Here is a 21683-nt window from a genome sequence, read left to right on the forward strand (position 1 = left end):
CGGTCACATTCCAAGCTCGGCAAGGCCGGAGTGAGCTGACCTGAGTTTATACAGGGATTACTTGTCAGCTTGAAGGGCACCTATCGTCCGCCGCTTGGGTGGCTAGGGTCATGAATAAGCAATATGAAATTTGAATCATATGGTCACATTGGGGACCTGATTTTGGACCTACGCTATCTCAAAACCTAACATAGCGCAAAAAACCCCTGAGAAGGGCATAATACAAAGGAGATTCAGGGGCCGCAATTATGGCACGTGGAAAATGGATTTAGAGCTCGATTGACTCGAAATAGGCGGAATCAAAAATTTTCTCAACCCCTGCTTGTGGTCGTTAACATGAAGAAACCTTTGCGTTCCCTCCAGGACCTAATCCTGCACTTGTATGGGAGCCGCTTGCAATAAGAAAGGCAACATAGAAACGCATTCGAAATCGCTAATTTCGAGACAAACACCTCAATTCTCATTAATGAGTGTTGGGTTTGACAATTCGCGCAACACCCACTCTCGGTGGGGACTCGACTCACAGGCGACAGCAAATTCCGCTGGCGGATCAGTTTAAAAAAGAGGAATGTAAAGTGTTTCGCAATTATGGATAGCGTAAGGAACAGTGTCGCGACCTTGAAGTTTCTGGGACGATACTTGGAACATTTTGAGCTGAGTAACAAGCCCAACCGTCTTTGGGAAGTTGACAAATTTCAACACCGGTCCAACCATGTCCTTGTAAGTCCATCGGCTGATATGAGATACAAGGAAATGGTAACGACAGCAACAAAAGTCCGCGCAGGTACTGCCCGGGGTATCGTTATCTCACGATCTCAAATACTTGCGATACAGTGACGTTCCTGCTGATTCCATCCAGTTTGGTGCTAGTTGGCTCAGAGCGTACACTAGAAATGGAGTTCTGGCGGTGTTCGGGACCAGCAGCAGTGGAGATAAGATGTGCTTGATCGTTTTGGCTAGGCAGGAAGAAGTTTTCGGGAGTTCGTTGGGCAGCAGAGCGACCGGAATGCATTTGCCAGCTTCCCAGCTCATGGCTTTTAGAACAATCGGTATTGTTGGTGTTGCTTCGCATGTTTTTCACAGCGGTGAAGAAATGGTTCATCGCAGGTAGGCAGGCACAGATTAAACCGATACCTGCTTCGGCGTTACTATTGAAACTATTTGGTTAGTGGTGACTCTGTGATAGGAAATATCGGGAAAAGAATAGATCATCCTTACGCAGTCAGAACGCAGTGAATCCAAAACCATGTTGTGTTCGTCGTGTTGCTTTCCACCACCATGATCACCAGTCGCCAAATACTGAAGCCCGTAGCAAGTCCCCCAGCACCCAAAATTCCAATGACTCGCATCTTTTTGGCCGATGTCATCTGGAGTGACCAGATCAATGGGACGGGCAAGACTAAAATCCATAAATCGCCAGCGATGCTGATAACAGAGTCGGCTATAATAACCTTCCGCTGGTCGAGACATTTGCCGCCGTTGAGTGTACCCAGCCAGTATGCTGAGATAGGTTCACAGAAGAAGATCTTGATAAATAGTGCTGGAATGTAGTAGCACAGCATGATGACAATGCTGATGTAGATGACTTTAATCTTCCGGCGATGTGGAGCGAAAACTCTTCCCATGACAGCTAGCAGCGCGACCTTGATGATGAAAACCATCGGAACATAAATCAGCGTAGTTGCGTATGAAGCCTGAGTTCGAAATGATTTCCTTTCTAGTCAGCGAGCAGAAACGATAGTGAAGGGGTTCATTCAGACTTTTTGGAACTTGATGAACTCGGTTTCAGGGACATCCCAAGCATTATATCCACCACCGTAGGAATTGACTATATTATGATTAGCAATGACGACGTCGTTTACGTGGAAAATAAATCCGCACGTATAAGCATGCATGCGCAAAACCCCATAAATAACGCCTTAGAAGTAGTCAGCCCTAGAACCGACCAACAGAAGGCTGAAGGAAGCCATACCCATCCAGCAACTGTCAAATCTGTTAGAGGATAGTCAGTATCAGAACGGATTTCAAAGTGATGAAAGACTCCTCCTACAGTCTTCTGCATTGAGGTTTCGATGATATTGGGCTTTGATCCATATCCGTATAACCACGAATATCGTGACGACCACAATACACAACAGTTGAGTCGCGAGATTCACTGTGTGCAAGACATCTTTAGGATGTGCAAAGTTAGAACTCTGCCCCTCCGGTGGCGGGACGGCTGGTCGCTGTGTCATTCGCGTAGTTCACAATTTCTGTGGTAGGTTGAGCTTTGTCGGCTATTCACTATAGAAGTAATCGAGCAATGTAATACCCTGACGCCGCCTTGAAGCTTCCACACTGAATTAGCAGTTCAGAATAGCTGAAAAAACTAAGGCCAGGGAGAAGCCAGAGAAGACCAGGTAGTGGGTCCACTCACAATTGGCTTCGATAGTCCATGGTGTCACTTAAAGTAGGTCGGAGTATGCTAAATACCGATATCATTGTCTTGAGCTCCTCCATCTTGAGGGTGATATCTGCGGCCCCGGCTGTGATAAAGATCAATAAAGGAGGAATCTGCTAATTCTGCAGTGCTATCAGAAAAATTAAGTTCAGCGAAGGAATCAACTTGACCAGCTGGAGGCTAGTTAGGTCGAAGATCGTCGGAGTTCGGAGCGTTGCGAAGCCGCGCGAGACTTGTCCGCATAGAATGTACTCGAGAAGACCCACAGCGGGCTAGAAGTTTGTTGTTACATTCCTAGCGGAGAACAAGCGACAGTAGTTTCATAATTTTCTATGACCAGAGCTGCTTGTCGGGAGTGGAGCAACTTAGAACGACCCAACACGAAGCAAAATCCGAAGATGTTGATTTGACGGAGATATATCCACCAACAACGGACTTATCGAGTCGCAAGTGGATGGATGCAGCTGAGCTCGGCCGGCCATGACTAAATGCCACAACCCAGTTCATATTGGAGGGTGAATGAGTGCCCAGAGCTACACCACTAAGGCAAAAATTAAGTTCAGCGAAGGAATCACGAAATTTAGCCAGTGGGGCTGGCAGCCTGGCTTGGTCCAAGATCATCCGGGGCGGAGCGAAGCCGAGCGAGCCTTGCCCTAAAAGTTTACCACCGGAGACCCACAGCGGGCTGAAAGGTTCATCGTTTGTGATGAGATTCTCGCTGACCTTGGACATTCGGTGCCGAGGTCGAAGGCCTAATTAGGAGTGGCTATAATGTGTGCGCAGTGCTGGGGAAGAGATAAAGGCTTGAAGAAGCAACGTTTTCCATCGAATCTCACTTTCACTGACTGCACACTGCACATTAATTGTAGGGCGGTTTTTGGCGAACTACTTAGAAAATTTCCAGCGGATGTTACCTTTTCACCGGTGGAGCAACACTGATCGTGATTATGCAGTGGCAGCAATTCCCACTGAGGAGAGAAGTTCCTGTATCGAGTCAACGGTGGGAACGATGCGGGTCGATGCTGCCCAGCGTTGCTGATAGCCAGTAGGCAGTTGCCTACTCCTTAGCCGTCCGAGCTTAAGCGTTAGCCTATCGCGTCAAACAGTGAGTGGGAGTTGAGCTGAAATATGCTCAACGCGTTCCTGCTGTGCATGCTTTAAGAGTTTCTTTCAATCAAGTTCCAGTATTAGACCCCTGCAGGGGCCGAACGTGGGTCTCCATCGCACGCGGCTTCTCCGCTAACAACAGGGATAGAAAAGTTAATTCTGTGCATGCGATGGTCTTCTTCGTGCTAACCGAAGCTCGCTTTTCGAATTCGGAAAATATGCTATCATTAAACTGAGACGATAGCCAATGGAAGGGGCTCTGAGTTACCAGATGTGGATGACCGGACTTGGCGTTTTCTATGACCGATTCATGCCGGCTTCGGCGCCTATTCGGTCTACAATCATATTGCCTCCCCTTTATGCTTCCGTGCTGATTCCACTCTAGAGTAATCATCACAATATCACACTATCACTGTGAGATTGCAGTTCAGTCTATCAATCTATCGACGAATCATTTGCTAGAGGCACCTTTGTATTTCAGGAGGAATTCGAGTTGTCGGCACAGGAGAATGTTGAGCCTTTAGTAGATATTGATTAGCAATTGGCGTGGTGCTCCACAGATGTCTAACATACCGATTGTTCCATCGGCGTAGGCCGCCTTGATTTGAATGATGACGCCGTATGTTGCACCAACAAGGAAAAATATACCGAGAAGGATCATTCCTATATGGAGGACGAACTTGACCTTCTGCACAAGAGATCCCTTCAAGTAGTGACCATGGTCGTGTAGCCAGAGTAGCCCGGGGAGGGATATAGCGAGCGGCGCAAAGCATAGAGATCCGACTAATGCGATCAAGTAATTGAAAATGGGAATAGCTTCAGCGAGGATGAAAGATATGGCGCCCAGAACAACCGTACAGGCAAGCCAAGTCCCCCAATGGATCATCGAATTTGCCTGTAAGTGACGAGTTTTGCCTAGAATCCGAACAAAGAGATATTTTGCTCCAACCTAAATACTAAATTTAGCTCAAATGTCCATATAGAGGGGAATGGAGATTTTCTTACATGAAGATAAATCGTGGCGCTCACAATCAGTCCTAGTAAGGCGACTCCGTAGGATACCATCTTGATCGTTTGACCAGCACTCTATACAGAAATTCTCGTCAGTTCACATAGTGAAGATTGGATTAGCAGGGGGTAGATGAAGGTGACCTACCCCTAATGAAGGGCTGGCGACCCACTGGCCACACCAACGGTAAACAACCAAGCTAAAGGCAAGATATGACGCGGTGACTAGCACCATGCAAGGGTACAGCGCTTTCTTGTAGTCCTTTGGGTTACGCATCTCCGAGATAACGGGCAAAAAGGCGCTTGTGCCGGCAGAGGAGACGAAAATTGTGCTGGATGCGACCATGCCGGCAGCAAAACCTGGGTTGTTGATAGCCACATAACCAAGGTCGTAGGGGCCTGTCTGTGGAGCGGCAGCTGGTCGGTCTCGTGTGGTGACACCGATGACCACAATCAGCACAGCAGCATAGATTGAGATGAAGCCGGCATATGTGAGCCATCCAACATGAGTAAGTTTGCGAATTGAGGCTGTCGCGATCACTACCACCATGGCCAGAAATGACCACCAGACAGTACAGGCGGCATGATGTGAGAGGGCGTTCAAGGCCGTGGATACCCCAACAATTCCACTGCCTGTGACCAAAACGTAGCCGATGATAAATAATAGGCCAGTGATTTCTTTGCCGACCACGCCGCCCACCACCTCTGCCATGTCTGCAATGGAGTGACAGTGAGGGCGACGCAGGCGAAAGTTCCCAAGGATCACAAAGGCATATGTGTTGAGTACGCCCCAGGCCACAATGCTGATGGCACCACCCACAGCACCGAGGGAGAGTAGTGCTGAAGGCAGAGAGAGCACACCTGTCGCAAAAAGAACTTTCACAAACAGAATGCAGGCTTTGAACCAACCCACATCGCGAAAACTCACACCATCTGCGGTCTTCTTGAAGACTTCAAACTCTTCAGCCGAGTCCGCAATGCTTGCATGCTCCGCATCGGAGGTATCAAGGCCTCTTTGCTCCTTGTTGGTCATTATTTGATGATTTGAGAATTCCAGAACAATTTCCAGATTGAATCTGAACCAGGGAGGGAAGCTACAACTCTGCGTTCGCAATGTGAATTAGGTGGGGTGCATGCATGCGTCAATGCACCAATTGGAATCATAGCCTGTTGCTCATGAATTGGTAGAGAAAGGGGCATTTCTTTGGAATTTTCGCCTTGCTTTTTTTCCCGACTCTTTTCTTTGTTTGTGGCTTTGTTTTTTTGGTGGTCGACGGGATCGCCCGCGTGGCCCGAATTTGTTCGTTGTTCGGCCCCAAAGAGGGCTAGCTACATGCACTTGCATGGATAGAGTTAACACCCTCCACTACGGTACTCCACCTTTTGTTCCGATGCTAATGACTGTCGCCACTCTCCCCCTGGATCCTCTCGTTCGCCGATTTTGCTCGTCGTGGGAAGGTGTTTGTACTCCGTACCTTCAGCGCCCTTCCACGTATCCCCAACGGGAGAAATCTAACAATTAGATTTGGCCCGTCTTAGCATCTTTGGCATATGGGGTGTGATGTTTCCTAAGACTAGGTTTGGTCATATCTTTCCAGTCACCCGCGAACTTTGTGTAGATTGTGTCCTCGAAACCTAGGGATCATGAAGCAGTACAGATATATGTTAGAGAAACAGAGATCGGCTTATCTAGGCATATAATATCTTAAGTTTAGTAAACAGGATATACTTTTAAGGAATAATCAATCTGGAGGACAATGCTCAAACTGGTAGCATGTTATGTCATCATCAGGGTGGAGGGGGTCGAAGACTGATGAAACGCTGATAAACGGGCCTACCCTATTCATTACAGTCGTTACCCCTCATCCTTTCTTCAAATCCCAGTCCCCAACCCTTTATTGACTTATAGCTAGCACCATCTTATCCTCATCAAACATCGAAGAAGTCGGTCGCTATGAATCGAGGATACCAACTCGGTGTTGACGTTGGTGGTACTTTCACCGATGTATATGTCCTCACTCCCCACGGTCAAACCGTCCGAGCCAAAGTCCCAACCACAACCCCAGACCAAAGCATTGGTATTCAAAATGGCATCAAGAAAGCACGCGAAACACTCAAAGCCCAATTCAACTGGTCTGGAAAGTTCCAGTTTATTCACCATGGTACTACGACAGGCACCAATGCTGTCCTAGAAGGCAAAGGCGCCCGTACCGCGCTGGTAGTCACGGCTGGTCACAAAGATATCCTGGCTTTACGTCGCTCTCAAATCCCCGGTGGTCTCGGTGCCTGGTTACACTTTACACCACCAGAACCCATCGTACCTTTAGAACGGGTAGTACAATGCAAGGAGCGGATGTCGGTGCATGGAGTGCCGGTCAAGGCAGTGGATGTTGAGGATCTTCGACAGAGCCTCCGAGTGTTGAAAGGTCAAAATCCCGAAGCTATTGCTATTTCACTGTTGAATTCACACAGTAATGCCTCCCACGAACGCGTGGTCCAGGAAATCATTCGCGAGGAGCTTGGCTCCGATGTGGCTATTATTTGTTCTGCGGATGTGTTGCCCGAGGTGGGCGAGTACGAACGCACAGTCACAACCTGCACAAATGCGCTCGTCAAGCCGGTGGTCCAGACATATCTTCAGAATCTTGTCGATAAGCTCACCGTGGAAAGTGATACTATCCGGGTACTCAAAAGCGATGGTGGCTTAACAAGCTTGGTGCTGGCCGGTGAATTACCCGTCACTATTCTCATGTCAGGACCAGCTGGAGGAGTGACTGGAGTGGCGGACGTGGTGGCTCGTGGTACGCCGTACAAGAACCTGATCACTCTGGATATGGGTGGCACCTCGACAGACTGCGCTTTAATTTACAACGGTCAGCCTCAGCTACGACGGGAAACCACCATCGACAACATCTCTGTTCGCTCTCCTGCCGTGGATATCCACACTGTCGGAGCCGGTGGAGGCTCGATCGCGACATATATGGAACTCACAGAGACGTTACGTGTGGGCCCCGAAAGTGCAGGCGCATCACCAGGACCTGCCTGCTATGGGAACAACGGGAACCACGCGACGGTAACGGATGCAAATTTAGTGCTGGGGTATTTACCCCAAACGCTGTTGGGAGGAGACTTCATGTTGAATATGAAGGCGGCAATTGCGGCCATGGAGAACATCGCATCGCAAATGAACCTTCCCGTCTCACAGGTCGCAGAGGATATCATCGCTCTCACTAACGAGACCATTTACGGCGCACTCCGCCTCGTCTCCGTGGAGCAGGGTTATGACCCTCGAGAATTTGCTCTGGTGGCTTTCGGCGGTGCGGGACCTCTGCATGCGAATGCCGTTGGTGAACTACTGGGGGCATGGCCAGTAATTATCCCTCCTTCACCGGGTATTCTCTGCGCCCAAGGTGATGTCACTACCAAGATGACCCTTGAAAAATCCGCCACCTTTATCCACCTAGTGTCCGAAACGACCGCAGCCATAGCGCGAGATCAGTATTCTCTGCTAGAGAAACGGGGTCGGGAAACCCTTGGGAGATCAACAAGTACATCTTGGTCCATCACATGGAAGACACAGTACCAGGCAGACCTCAGGTACAAGGGCCAAGCGTTGACAATTACGGTCGATCTGGAGGCAGATGAGTTAGCTCTCAGCACTGAAGCGTGGCATAACGTGCTCCGGGAGAAGTTCGACCGCCAGCACCAGCAACTTTTCACTTACTGCCTACCGAACTTTGAGTTGGAACTGATCCGGCTGGGAGTTATTCTCATTGATGACTCGCCAGTCGTTGATGTTCCACAAATTGCAAAGGCGTTATCCAATGACCCACCCCCGACAGCGAAAGTTGGGGAGCAGACCGTTATCGTGCAAGGCCAACAGCAAAAATCTATATTGTGGGATCGCTCAAAGATCAGCCAAGAGGGTGTCCGGGTAACAGGACCATGCATCATCACGGAGATGGACAGCAACACATTGATTCTCCCCGGCTATTATGGAGAGATTGACAGCGTGGGGAACATTTTGATCAATCCATTAGAGAAGTCCTCGGATGCGACCAGTCATACGACCCAGTCTGCTAGTGATCTCGTCAAAAGTACTCCCCTGCTTCCCACCCTAATCTCTGCTGCCCTCGCCTCTATCCGAGGCGAGATGGATAAGATGATGCTACGGTGCAGCATGTCGCCAGCCATTCGAGAGCAACAAGACGAATTCAATGTCATAACGAACAGCAAAGGACAGATGCTGGTTGGCCAGTTTGGCAGTTTCATCACCCAGTTCCTCGAGGTTTGGAAAGGGACTATCGAGGAAGGAGACGTATTCATCACCAATGATACCTACCAGGTGCAGGGGGCCATTAGCCATCTAAATGACGTTATCGTTTTGTTGCCTATCTTTTACGAGCATCGAATCATTGGCTGGGCTTCACAGTTTGGTCATCTCACGGACGTCGGTGGTATTGTTCCCGGAAGCATGTCTATCAACGCCACGTCCGTGTTCGATGATGGTGTCCAGATTCCCTGCCTTAAGCTCTACAGTCGCGGTGTCATGAACTCTGATCTAGTAGAGCTTTTGTGCAGGAATTCTCGTCAGCCCGACTGGTATCGCTCTGACCTAACAGCAATTGTCGCAGCATGCTCTATGGCCGCTAGACGAGTTTGCGAATTGGCTACTCGGTTTGGCTGTGAGGTCTACCTAGCTGCCTCAGATGAGCTATTGCACCGGAATCGTGCTGGATTCGCAAAGATCATTGAACGCCAGTTCGACGACAAGGAGAGCAAGTTCACGGACTTTGTTGACGACGATGGTCACGGAGTTGGACCCTGGGCTCTCTGCTGCTCTATGAAAAAGATTGACGGCCACAGGCTACGGTTTGACTGGAACGGGACTTCTCCGCAAAGTCAACACAGTATCAACTTTTATCTCTCGGAGACCATGTTCAAAATGTTCATTGGGTATTATCTCATCGCGGCTGCTGCACCGGGCACTGTGATCAATGACGGATTCCACGACCTTATTGATGTGTATATTCCCGAAGGCACTGTGCTCAAGCCCGTCCGGCCTGCGCCAATCTCTTGTCGCACTCATCTCATGGGTCGTACCCTGGACATTATCCAGGCCTTGATCGGCCAGAAGAACGAAGCATATCAGGCCGCAGCAGGATTCAGCGACTCCCCTCACTTCTTCTATTCCGGCTTCAAGCCTGACGGCGAATGGTTCCAGCTTTACCAGATCGGATTCGGGGGCGTCCCCGCACGACAGGCTGGTGATGGTCCTGATTGCCATTGCCTTTTCCCTGCGATCAAGTCCATCCCCACGGAAAGCATCGAGCTCAACTATCCATTGCGTATCGAAGCAAATGAAAGCGTCGCCGACAGTGGCGGTCCTGGGTTCTACCGGGGTGGAAATGCCCAACGCACTGAATATCGGTTTTTGTGCCGTGGTGAATTCAGTCTCCACGACGATCGGTGGTTCACCAAGCCATGGGGTTTGAAAGGTGGCAAACCAGGCCAGAGATCACGAAAGACCTTATACAGGTACTCAAATTCAGCTGAAAATCCACCTATTGAGATTCTTCCATCGAAATGCGACCACATCCGCGTTGACATTGGTGATCTCCTCGAGTGGGTTACTTGGGGTGGAGGCGGGCTGGGCGATCCTTTGACACGACCTGCTGAAAAGGTCGCACTCGAAGTCCATCGAAAGCTTGTTACGTTGGATGGAGCGCGCCACGGGTACGGTGTTGTTGTGAATAGTGACTTTACAGTGGACTGCTCAGCAACTGAACAGCTCCGGGCCAGGATGCAGATTGAGCGTGCTCAGTCGGGTAATCTTTCGATTTATGATCGTGGTGGAAGTATCGAGAAGTTGCGGGAAAGATGCCTTGAAGAGACAGGGCTTGCTCCCCCTTCGCCTCAATGGGACGTCGAACTTTATGGGCCGCATGCAGGAAAGGAGTATGTCAAGACGTGGTACGCCGATATGAAATTTCAGAAAGGGTGGAAGATTGAATAGAAATTTTACCTAAGAGTAGAGTTGAATTAAAAGAACTCGACATGAAGATGATGATTGGAAAAACGAGTGGGGAGAGAAAATCCACACTGCGTGTAAATTATACCGCCTATCGCTTTGTATCGATTGGGAGTATGAATCCACTGTAAGGGGTGAGCATCCGAAAGTCTACCTAGATGCTCGCTCGTTACTTGTGATGGTTTAATAGTAGAAAGAATTGTGATAATAATGTGGTTTTTTGTATTTTAAGAAGGACAGGCAGACTGCGATGCGAACTATGACTGCTCACTGCGAGTAGATCTCTGTGATGGCGTCATGGAACAATAGGTGGAATTTGCAAACATTTCTAGCGAAGTACCAAAATTGATGAAACAATCTTTAAGGATCACCAGGATACGCATCTCGACCCTGCTGTATTTCTCTTCTCCGATGATGATTTAACATGGTTGGGCCCTTAGATCGTATCGAGGTCAGCAATAAGGTGCCTGTAGACTCGTCCACAAGCTGGTTGAGAACCTCAAGTTCCTGCTGCAGCTACTCGTAGTTGGAGAAACGGCGCTCAAGATCGATGGCTTGCTGATCGAATTTTGGGCGGCCATGCATTGGAAGGTGGCGGAGTTGCTCTGTGAGACCCGGCGACGCTCCGCGACAAGCCCGCGCCGTTGGGCTCGAATGACCCTACGTAATTTATTGACCCTTTCAAAGTGTTCAATTATGCTTTTCAGCACTTTCCATGAGATGTGACGCATGCGTGTCCGCTTGAGAGGTACTGGGGCGGAATCCGGGTCCAACGAGCAGGAAAGTCCGAGCTAGGTGCAGTTGCAAAGTCCATTGGCTAGTGCCATTGTCTAGGTCTGCCTCTGTGGAGTCATAGACGTCAACTAGCTGCTCTGGGTTCTCCTCCTCCAGGCTTTGTTCCTATAAATCATCGATGCCTACTTCGGGGTGGGGAATGAGAGGGTCTTTTGCGAAAGCTGCCCGAAAAAACAGCGGCTTCTCAAAATTTTCGCGCAAGCATTGATCCAGGGTCACACCGGCGTGTGGCAGGGTCCCTGATGCAGTGGGCAAAAATACCGTTTTCAGATTCACACTAAGTACAAGAAATTGGCTGCGGCGTTCTAACGATTGGAATGAAGCTGGCCTCCATTCTGGTAGTGAATAGGGTCATCTGTTCTACAAGGAGACGGGGTTCCAGTCCATTGCATATTTGACGCGGATCATCAGTTCCCACTGAGAGCGCCTTTTGTAAAGCTCCCTTAGAAGGGGTGTATTGGAGTGTAGATTGATTTCTGCAACATCGGACCTGTACCGCTTCACAGATGTAGCCCATGGCCCGGCCGGGGTCAGGGAAGAGCTGGTGCTTAAGGCAGGGATGGCCGTAGCTAATCCCATGAAGTCTTCAACGGCAGCTTTTCGCTCCTATTTGATTAGTTTTGAAGTCAGAGGGCAGGCAGGTAGGGTGAGTTACGGCTCGAGAACGACTGGGTTGGTTTTGGTAGCAGGTGGGGGAAGGCTCGTAGCCAGAGGCATTTCTGCTTATGTTCTGTCAGTCTTCAGTTTTTATGACGACAGCCAGGGAAAACCGCAGTAGCTTACACCGCCATGGTTGGTCAGATTGGATGTTTGTCAACGAAAACGAGAAGGACAGATGACGTGAATTTGAGATGAGGGTAAAGCTGTAAGGGGAAACTTGATTGGAAAGAAGTAAGGAAAGAATAGTGATCAAGATGATGCAGAATAGAAAAAGATTGGGAGATGCGAGGTTTGCAAAGTGGGAGCGAGATTGAGAGGATAAGATCTCGTATCTAGGAATCGAAAGGCACAATTCGGCCCACAATCTGCAACAAGGAACCTTCCAGCCAACAATCTGCACGAAAGGATAAGCTGCAGATAATCTGCATGCTGGCCCTGCATAATTCTCTCGGGGGCTACCGAAGGGATCTCTCCATCATGATTGATTCCATGTTGCAAGGGATCTCAAGAGCCTTGCTCTAATCATCTACCTATAGTTTTGCAAAAAGGCCAAACGTGGTGACCAATGCGGCGGCATTCATTCCGAGTTTAGACGTAGCTGGGCCAGATTCAGAACTTGCACCCCGTGCTAAGAATAAAAGAAAATACCAATTTCAGGCTGGCAAACCTGCAACAGATTGAGTAAGAAAAAGAACAGGAACAAGAACTTACACATCGAACAGCCAGGACGAGCGAGGGATCAATGCAGCGGGGCTCTCTAGCGACGAGGATGGCCCGTAAAATGGTGCCCCCCTAGATAATGTACGGTCGAACAGAGATATCAGGTACAAGAATATTCAGGGGCCAACACCATATGATCGATGTGGGTTCCACGTATATCATATCTCCATCCTCCCTGTAGGCTTCATGTATGATAATAACAAGGAAATCATTAGAAATCTCGTAGAAGCCGGGATGGGGATTTAAAGTACCTGTCCTAGTTGTTCTATTTGAATCCCCGAAAGCACATTCCCTGCCTCGGGACCGAGAACAGTGGCTCCACGATCTAGCTCGAGAGCCCCAAGAGTAACATAGCTCCTAGGGTAAGTGGTTGCATTCCCAAATTCGGATCAGTCATTCACAGGATCACTGATTGAGATCCCAGGATCCTTCGTCTCGTAACGCACTCGGGCCGGAAGCCTGCGCGTAAATCAAAAATCCCCGCAGCAGGAATGCCTCACCTAGATCCTCAAAAGCGAAAATCTGGCCCTGGGATCTTGAATGAGCGTTCTCGGACCGCTGCAGCTCCCGGGGCTAGTTAAGATGATCCTAAAACCGACCGTGCCGCAAATAGGTTATCCTATTTTATGATTGAATTCATCAATTCCCATTCGCACGGCCGCAGAAGCCACAAATCTGAGTGTCTGCCCTCTTCTCCAAGCCTACGCCTTGTATAGAAAAAGATAGAGCGGTGGGCTATGCAGAGATTGGGCGTCAGGCTTCGGGGTTCACTCAAACATTCGCAATGAGTAACGGTGAGAGGCTATACCGGAGAGAGCAGCATCTCGGTCGAAGAAAGGGGCCTTTGTGAGCGTCGATGTTTGTCTTAATGTGAAGCAGTAGCAGGAAAATTGGATGATATTGAAGCTATGAGGAATCTAAGTTTGGATGAGCCCTGGGGCTCCTAAAGTAGTGTGGGGCTCCACCCCAATCTACGAAGAGTTTGCTCGCAACGAGGAAGGGGGTACCGAAGTCCATCGTTCGTATGGGTCTTGGTCTCCGGCTCCTATACATATCGGAATGTATCTCTATGGTATCGTCACGTCGAGTCTCATTTCTGGCTATACAACTCCTTCATCTTCGATAGTCGACGCTTTCCGGCGAAGGAGAAAATCAAGAGTGGAGCTTTCAAGTTCCTCAATTCTACTGTACAGCCAACATAGTACAGGTGCACTCAGAGGTGACTCTATGGATAGTAACTAGATCCACGCGCGACCGTACTCAACAAGTGAGGGCGGGTTGACGTAGACTTACTCAGAATACAACGCGCTTATCAGTCTCAGTTTCAAACTATAAAGCTAGTGCTAGAACTAAAATGATGGTGATAATAGAGCACGCTATCGAGGTAAACCGGTGATCCGCTACGAATCGTTTCAAGTGTTGAAATAGTAGTCGTTGATACAGGGTTGAAGCTTGAACAAACGTCGGTGAATCAAGATACGAAATGCATCGCTGCTTCAACAGATCTTAGTAAAGGAACTTCCAGCAAACCTCATTTTGGATAGACATAAGGCTATTTAAAATAGCGACATACAGAAAATTTCACGCTGTTGCAAGGTGAAGGCGTCCGCAGCAAGATTATATAACGACCCTAGAAATAACGCTGCCGACCAACTAGCCAAGAACGCCACCAGCCCGGGCAAAACCCACCCATTCCGCCCGCTTCTCACTAGAGAGAGGGCCCTTATCCGTCGGAACATGTACGCTTAGTGGGAGCAAGAATAGAAATCGTCCACCAAGTAACCGCTTACGGAAAGTCGACAACACACTACCAGCTAGTTACATAAGGAGGCTATACAGGAACCTGCGGAACCGAGTATACCTCTTAATACAGTTGCGCACAGTCCACAATTGGCTATCTAGCTACCGCAAGAAGGTTAGCTACAGTAACGATCTCGAGTGCGTATACAGCGCGCAAGAGACAGTGACCGATGTGGATTAAGCGTATTTAAGGGATATTCGAAGGGAGTTACGAAGAGAAGTTGGAGACGCATTCAATAGAGTGTCGAGTCTGCTAGGAGGCGCAAAACAAGGTGAGAGAGGTAAACCAGACCCCGTTTCGCGAGCCAGGACGGTCAAAATCGTGTGGGACTTCGCTGAGGCGTCACAAAGGTTTTGCGGTTGCGTGTCAGGAGGGCAGCTTAACAATAGGACCGGCATTTAGGCTACGAGGCCCTGGCGAGGGTCTAAATTCGATTTCAGGAACTAGAACACTCTATATGTATATACACGGATATGTAGTTTTGTATCCTGCATATCTTCCGTGAGGAAATAGGATAAAGGATTTCACGCATACTCCTATATATCTTTGGGGAACAATATTTATTTAAAGATAAAATTTAATGTCTTTGTGTTCATTGCATAGAAGTCAAATTGCGAAATAGGCCCGATGTTACTGTAATGTACCTCCCCTCACCAGTGCTCTTGAGAGCACACGATGAACTAGTATATCACACGTAATAGAGCCTTCAGGAATCCATCTTCTTTAGCAGCCGATCTAGGGAAAATTTTGTTTGTTTCCCTAGTATAGTTCCGAAGAGCTGTAACATTTGGATACTGATCGACTTTTTTGCCGATTCGCCGAGAATCAACTAAGTCAACCAGATTGACGTGCACATTGGCAAGTGCCTATGAAGTTAGACATATAAACAGAAAATATTGTGGGGTACGCATGGCGAGATGCAATACCTTGCGGCATTTAGAGATGCTCTCAATTGAGCGACAAATATCCAGCTCAATGCATAGTGCCTGCCAGTTTTCTAGCTTTGTGGCATGGGAACCATAATGGACTTTGAACTCGGAAGCAAGAAATAATGACATTTCCTTTCTATACTTTCTCGAGTCTGTTTTCCAATGCATTTGACGTGCGAGAAGATGGAATTCGGAACTCAAACACACCTTGGGGCTTCTCTTGAAGGCTGGGAAACGGATGAAATAATCAGTCTTTTCCATACTGAGAATAGCGATAAATCAGATGTATGACACTGAAAGGATATCTATGAGTGCGGAAGAAGTTTTCTTTGAAAAACATGACAGAGACATATTCAACGCGCGTGACCCGTCTTGCCTCACTTAGATGCATGAATACCCAAAAAGCCCGAGAGCCAATAAGAACAATTATCTCAGTCTCAAGTATACAGTCATTACTCGCAGACGCGCCTGCCGGGTGATAAATACCTCGAAGTACCAAGTGAGGATTTTACCAAGATCAATTGGAGTTAAGAGACCTCACCCTCTGAATAGGTCAGCCTGAATATAGAAGAGTCTAATGTAGTACTATGCCAAGGTATGGCGAGAATATGCGGTCTGATTCCCGCTTTCCGATCAGGATAGTGGCGCACTGGCTTCTGCTTGGTCAGCCTGCCTTGTATTAACGAACACCGCTGATTTGGTTCCACTCTCCAAAATTCCTCTATTGCCTAGGAGTCTGAAGTTGACAGCGGCGGAGCTTCATAGTTTTAAATGTCGCGTAGAGAAAAGCCCCGGAAATTATCCCGGTGGATGCATTGCAGACTCTGTGAGTCTTACATACATAGCATCAGTGCAAGCTGATCTCAATCAGGTTTGACCCGATCGGGGCACTACCGCTAACAACCTATTTTCATTATAAGAGTGTCCTCACTCATCGAAAACATATCTCAGAAAGGCGCTTCAGGCAGGCAAATCGAGCTGTGCCCGGACAGAAAGGGAACAAAGAGCACTACGCGATCGTTACAGGGCGTGTCAAGGAGCCCACAATTTATTCGTCGTGGTGATTCAACCTCGCACTGGTACTGTAACAATTCCGAGCTTGATCTGCCAAAGATGGCAGGGGAGATGCTCATCCTCGCATAACCGGGTGCGAATCAGAATGGAAGGCTGTAGGACCCTTCAAGAAGCACACACCTGTATGGAACAAATGAGAGTTGCTAAAGTGAAGGAAGTTATTAAGCCTAGAGCGGGAAAAACTATTCTATTATGTGGGGAGGGATTTTATGCTGTTGCGAATGGGGAAGCCTAGGCACCTATCCCTTTTTTCCGTAGATAATTCCGAGTCTCCTGATGTGCAGGTGTGTTCAGGATACCTTACAAGATTTAGGGGCCAAAGTGGCTCCGAGAAAGAAGTCACTAAAGAGAAAGGCTCATGCCATAAACCCTTTAGAACGATGGCCCAAGCCAAGGCATTCATTGAAGATTGGAGAGAAAGATACGCTGAAATATAGCGCGAAATGATAAAGGCTGCCTTGGATTGAGGCTACAGACCTCGCATTAATGATGCTTGCAGACCTCACAAGATGGAGTCGATAATTAACAAATTTTCATGCAAGACTAGTGGACGCTCTGAAGTTGACAACATCGTAGAGAAGACTAACAGTCAGCTTTCTTTGTAGGAAGATAACAGAACAGGCGATAAGAAAACTGTATGCACCAATACTCGTATTAATTGGATCCCATTTGCAATAATTTTATTTGGTTTTCAGTTCATGAATCATTTCCAAAGCATTCCTGGTTGTCATAGGGTTTAGTATGCTTCGATAGTGGATCGGGTGGGAAGCACCAGTAACCACTCAATGGGGACGCAGGGCTGAAGAGCAATGGTCTTCGGTTCAGCAATGAGGACAGGCAATAGATAGGGAAAACCACGAAAGACAGATGATCAGATTCATAGCATTTGCTCCAATATACTGAGCCAATCTTATTGAAGGCAAGACTAATCTAGAAAATTGATCTGTATGCGAGTCCCCAAAGCTAGTGTGTTTACCAATCAGTGACTCTGGGGAAGGGGTGTATGGCATAAATAAAATTTCCAGATCTGGGACCAGCCTTACATTCGAGCCACAAGTCAACTTAACGTTGGTTACATTTGAACCTGCTTCAACAAAACTTATAATCAGATGATCCATGGGGGTAGCCTGCCGAACTTCTACAAAAAACACCAGGAGGCTCTGAATGCTGAGGCAACCTATCAGGACGGCGGCAAATTTTTGACCCATGTAGACAATGAGGAAGGATTTGGGGGTTTTCCGCCTCATCGAGGCATTTCTCAAGACGTTCTCTTTTCCTACATGCCTCAATGAGGCAGCCAACCCAGTTGGTGGTACTTACGCTCCGTGCTTGATGGTCCGTCAGGCTGAGTCAAGGAGCCTCAACCGAGATGCTCAAAATTGCCTGCTTCCATCCACTGTAGGTGCCACACCGCCGTCCCGACCCGCTTGGCTTTTGCCAAGTTAGTGTGTTATATGTGGCAGTGTTGTTCTGGACTAGTTATATGATTGTGATTGGTTCCAGCCCCGCACGAAGCTCTCGTGATTGACGGCCCGCAGATTTCTTGCAACGACGCACATAATATAGTGACGTGGTGATGCGTCAACCTATCATTTCTACAAAGCTGAGAATCTAAACATTTGCATTATGTATGCCATTTCTGGGAGACTGGGGCCATTAAAGCCACCTATTCTGTGATAAGATAAAAAGATAACCTGTTCCAGGGGAGAGCTATATAAATTAATTGAGAGATCTTCGATCCTTTGGAATATTCATGCGGCACAATTCCTTCAAAACTGCAATTATTTTAATTTGAAATTGTTCACCAAAGAAAGCCATGGATTCATTGAGTTCCGCTTCTTCGTGCGAAGACCTCATCCAACAGCTCCAACGGCTCATGACAAGCGACGCTTACAGCGAGTTGTTATTGATTGTTAAGGAGAACGCCATATTAAGACAACATGAAAGAGACCTTAACATCACCAATGAACAGAATCTCAAGACGCTTGGGCACTTGCAGCAAAACTTGGAGACTGCAACCGAACAAATTGCCGAGTATTCTACCCAAGTCGATGGTTTGACCCAGGAAATTCAGCGTTTACAAATCGCACTCAATAATGCTCAGGGAAACATGAAGATCAAGGACGAAGAGTTGCGTGAGAATAAAAAGTCAACCACTAAGCTTGCAGCAAACTTGAAGCAGAGAGAGACGGAGCTTGCTAATTTCAAGCAATGTCTTAACAAAGAAAGAGAGAACTCCAAAACAGAGAAGGATGCGAGAATAGCCACTGAGCATGATTTGACGCTGCTGAAAAGAGAGATATCAACTCTTTCGGAAAGGCTGCAATGTTTGAATCAGTTCACCGTCGACTTAAGAAAACCGGACAGGGATATAATGTATGTTCAAGCATGCAAAAGTATATAACTGACATTGCTAACCAGCATAGACGAGATCAATTGCAAGATATGTTCAAGCTTGTCCATAGCCTGATTGTTGAATTCTTCGGTCATGATTTGGAAAATCCGGCTTTTCAAGACCAAACCACTTGGGAAAACCTCCGCAACCACGATCTTTTGAAGCGTATTGTTCCTTTGCCTTTATCAAATACAACATCTGCGAAGGATATGCGAGTAGCTGCTCTTATTGGAATTTGCGCAGAAGCAATGTCGCGGCACATCTTCCAATCTACCTATCTTTTGGACGGAAGTCAACTCCACGAACTCATCGATGCGCTACAGTCCTACGACTGGAACCAAGGGAGTTACCTACGATCGGTTCTCCTTCGATCTCTCATCACGGAGCAAAAGGAAAACAGCCTTAAACGTACCAAAAGGCTTGTAGCCGAGGTTTTGAAGCTTACGAAACCACTTTTATCGGCCAAAAGACAGGTCCTCTTTGAAGATGCCCTTCTTGTAGTTTGCAAGAAAATTACCGAGCAATGGATGCAATTCCAAGAGTTGGAGGCAGCAGTAGAGCCAGACTTTGAGTTGAACGACGATGCTGGTGATTGGAAGTTATTCCTGTTTCCAAAGCGAGCGATGAATAACAATGTGGAATTCCCGCAAGATCCAGACCCGAAAAAAGCTGAGGCGAAGCTGAGTATGATGCAAACTAACTTTGTCGTATGGCCTGCATTTTTTATTTCCGAAGCCGGAGAATTGGAACTTTTGCGGCCAGGTTTTGCTCTGAGTGAGGAACAGATGCAACCTGCGAAAAGTGAAGAAAATGCCATTTCCTCTCGCCGAGCCCGCCAGGAAGCACGAAGAACCAATCGCAGGAAAGCAAAGATTTCAGCAACCTAAGGCAACGGCATTTCAGATCTCACAAGATAATGAACTCTTGCCTAGGTTTCAGCTCAGGGTATTGGAGGTAAGGTCGGAGTCCAGAAGGTTAGCTGAGACGAACGTAGCTCAGACTTGAGGTGTTTGTCTTTCTCTTTCATTCTTTGTTTTTTTGCGTACAGTACAATGACATGTGATTGGTCTACTCTGCTCCATAGTGAGGCTAAGAAGAATGTTTGGATACTTCTTTAACTAGTTGACTAGCGAGATGTTGAAGGCGCCTATAACGGTGGGATCGAACCATTTCTCTGCGGAAAACACAAGGACGAAGAATCTCGCAGATCTATATCCGATGAGTTAATACTTCTTCTTCCTTGCAACGGGCGTCGACCCTCGTGAACATCTTCCAGTAGGATAGGATAGCTATTGAGTATGCAGGACTAGCTGCAAAGTTTGATGCTATCTCCTATTCCTGAATGAAATTCTCATTTCTCTGTGGCCGACAACTACACAACATGGACAGTGGATTCCATTGCTAGGACGAGTACGAATGTCCTTTAACTGGTCAGTCCACGAGCGTTCGATGGGTGTCGCAGTCTGGTCCAACTTTCGAGTCACAAAACATCGGTTCATCCATCTCACGCGAAACCAACGACATCGACAGCGCCAGCTTCCTGTGGTCCTGCTCCACGTGGATGAAGCGACTGTCGCCCTCTACTAACTGGCCAGCGTGTGTGTGGCTTATGTGCGGCAGGTAGTCAGGTGGGTGCCGCCAGCCTCACAGTTTGACCGCCACAGGAAAAAGGCCCAATCACAACCCTGTCGCACCTGAGGCTACGGGAATGGCTTTTGTGATGGCTGTGTCGAGGGCGCAGGCACTGCCCCACATTCAAGTCATCGGCTGCATCCTACGATCATGATTATTCTATTGGGGTATCCTTTCATCCTTCCACTATCTGATTTCTGCCAGCTGGTGTTATTGGAGAGCGATTATACCGACCTCATTTCTCATTCCCAAGGTTGTCAACCAAGACTCGGGCTGAGAATGTCGGGTGCGGGTGATACCCTTTTCGTCACGTCAGTTGCAGCCAGTAGGTAGATGTTGGAAGTTCATTGCGTCTATGAGGAGTCTACTCAGAAGCTAAACCCTCTACAGTCATCTGCCTCTATCGCATGTACACCGTCTTATGATGACTGGTAAGAGAGACAGCGTTAAAGACCCTGGTTCAGGAAACATTTCGATTCGCGACCTTGAGTGGACTCTGATACGTGGGTCCGGGGATATTTCACCCAGGGGACAAATGCTAGTCGGAGGGTATCCGGCGTTGATGAGGGGGGATGCTATCGCCCGCAAACAGATGAAAGCCGTTGTTATGCAACTGCAGCTGGAGCTCAGAAACTATCTACACAACTCCGATCGTGAAAATAAATATGCGAAATGCAATATTTGAAAGTGGCCTTCGATATTAGCCGTGAACGTGCAATCGAGGTCATAAGTGACATGTGCCTGCGTCTCGAGCAGGTGGCACTTTTGAGCACTCCGAGTTCCTTTGATATGTCCACGAGTCTGCCCGCTAGCAACTTCTCTTCGAGTATCGAGAATCAAATTCGAACCATTCAAGGGTGGCTCCTTTTACAGGTCACAGATGCCAAGCACTGGCCTGTTGAAGCTGGTCCTTGGTCAGACTCGAGTATTTTTCCGAGGCCGACTTATTCCCACCTCCCGAGGGAGAATCCTCAGTGGACAATTTGCATGTAAGAATGACCCATCAGCTTTTTAAAGATATTTTGAGAGAAGTTGAATCTATCTTACGGCTTGTGGACGACTTCCCAACCGTGCGGCCATCGGCAAAGCCC

General features: G+C 47.9%; 5 protein-coding genes across 5 annotated transcripts; 2 read left to right on the top strand and 3 right to left on the bottom strand.

Moving 5' to 3' along the window:
• Positions 1–802: 802 nt before the first annotated feature.
• Positions 803–2234, bottom strand: N7473_011849 (uncharacterized protein; the record flags this gene model as incomplete). The annotated part of the gene is made up of 6 exons (XM_057157788.1): positions 803–1148; positions 1219–1694; positions 1761–1828; positions 1882–1918; positions 1973–1992; positions 2051–2234. 6 exons carry the CDS (start codon positions 2232–2234, stop codon positions 803–805), a joined length of 1131 nt encoding a protein of 376 aa, XP_057003638.1.
• A 1790-nt stretch (positions 2235–4024) lies between these two features.
• Positions 4025–5588, bottom strand: N7473_011850 (uncharacterized protein; the record flags this gene model as incomplete). Its single annotated transcript, XM_057157789.1, has 4 exons — positions 4025–4065; positions 4121–4496; positions 4553–4633; positions 4704–5588. 4 exons carry the CDS (start codon positions 5586–5588, stop codon positions 4025–4027), a joined length of 1383 nt encoding a protein of 460 aa, XP_057003639.1.
• A 921-nt stretch (positions 5589–6509) lies between these two features.
• Positions 6510–10571, top strand: N7473_011851 (uncharacterized protein; the record flags this gene model as incomplete). Its single annotated transcript, XM_057157790.1, has 1 exon — positions 6510–10571. One exon carries the CDS (start codon positions 6510–6512, stop codon positions 10569–10571), a length of 4062 nt encoding a protein of 1353 aa, XP_057003640.1.
• Positions 10572–11741: 1170 nt separating this feature from the next.
• Positions 11742–12172, bottom strand: N7473_011852 (uncharacterized protein; the record flags this gene model as incomplete). The annotated part of the gene is made up of 3 exons (XM_057157791.1): positions 11742–11987; positions 12037–12100; positions 12165–12172. 3 exons carry the CDS (start codon positions 12170–12172, stop codon positions 11742–11744), a joined length of 318 nt encoding a protein of 105 aa, XP_057003641.1.
• Positions 12173–18381: 6209 nt separating this feature from the next.
• On the top strand, positions 18382–19847 carry N7473_011853 (uncharacterized protein; the record flags this gene model as incomplete). The annotated part of the gene is made up of 2 exons (XM_057157792.1): positions 18382–18941; positions 18992–19847. The coding sequence occupies 2 exons, from the start codon at positions 18382–18384 to the stop codon at positions 19845–19847; spliced, it is 1416 nt and encodes a 471-aa protein (XP_057003642.1).
• Positions 19848–21683: the final 1836 nt, after the last annotated feature.

This window comes from Penicillium subrubescens (assembly GCF_028828155.1).
Source record: "Penicillium subrubescens strain IBT 31985 chromosome Unknown utg000010l_segment0_segment0, whole genome shotgun sequence".
Lineage (NCBI taxonomy): Eukaryota > Fungi > Ascomycota > Eurotiomycetes > Eurotiales > Aspergillaceae > Penicillium > Penicillium subrubescens.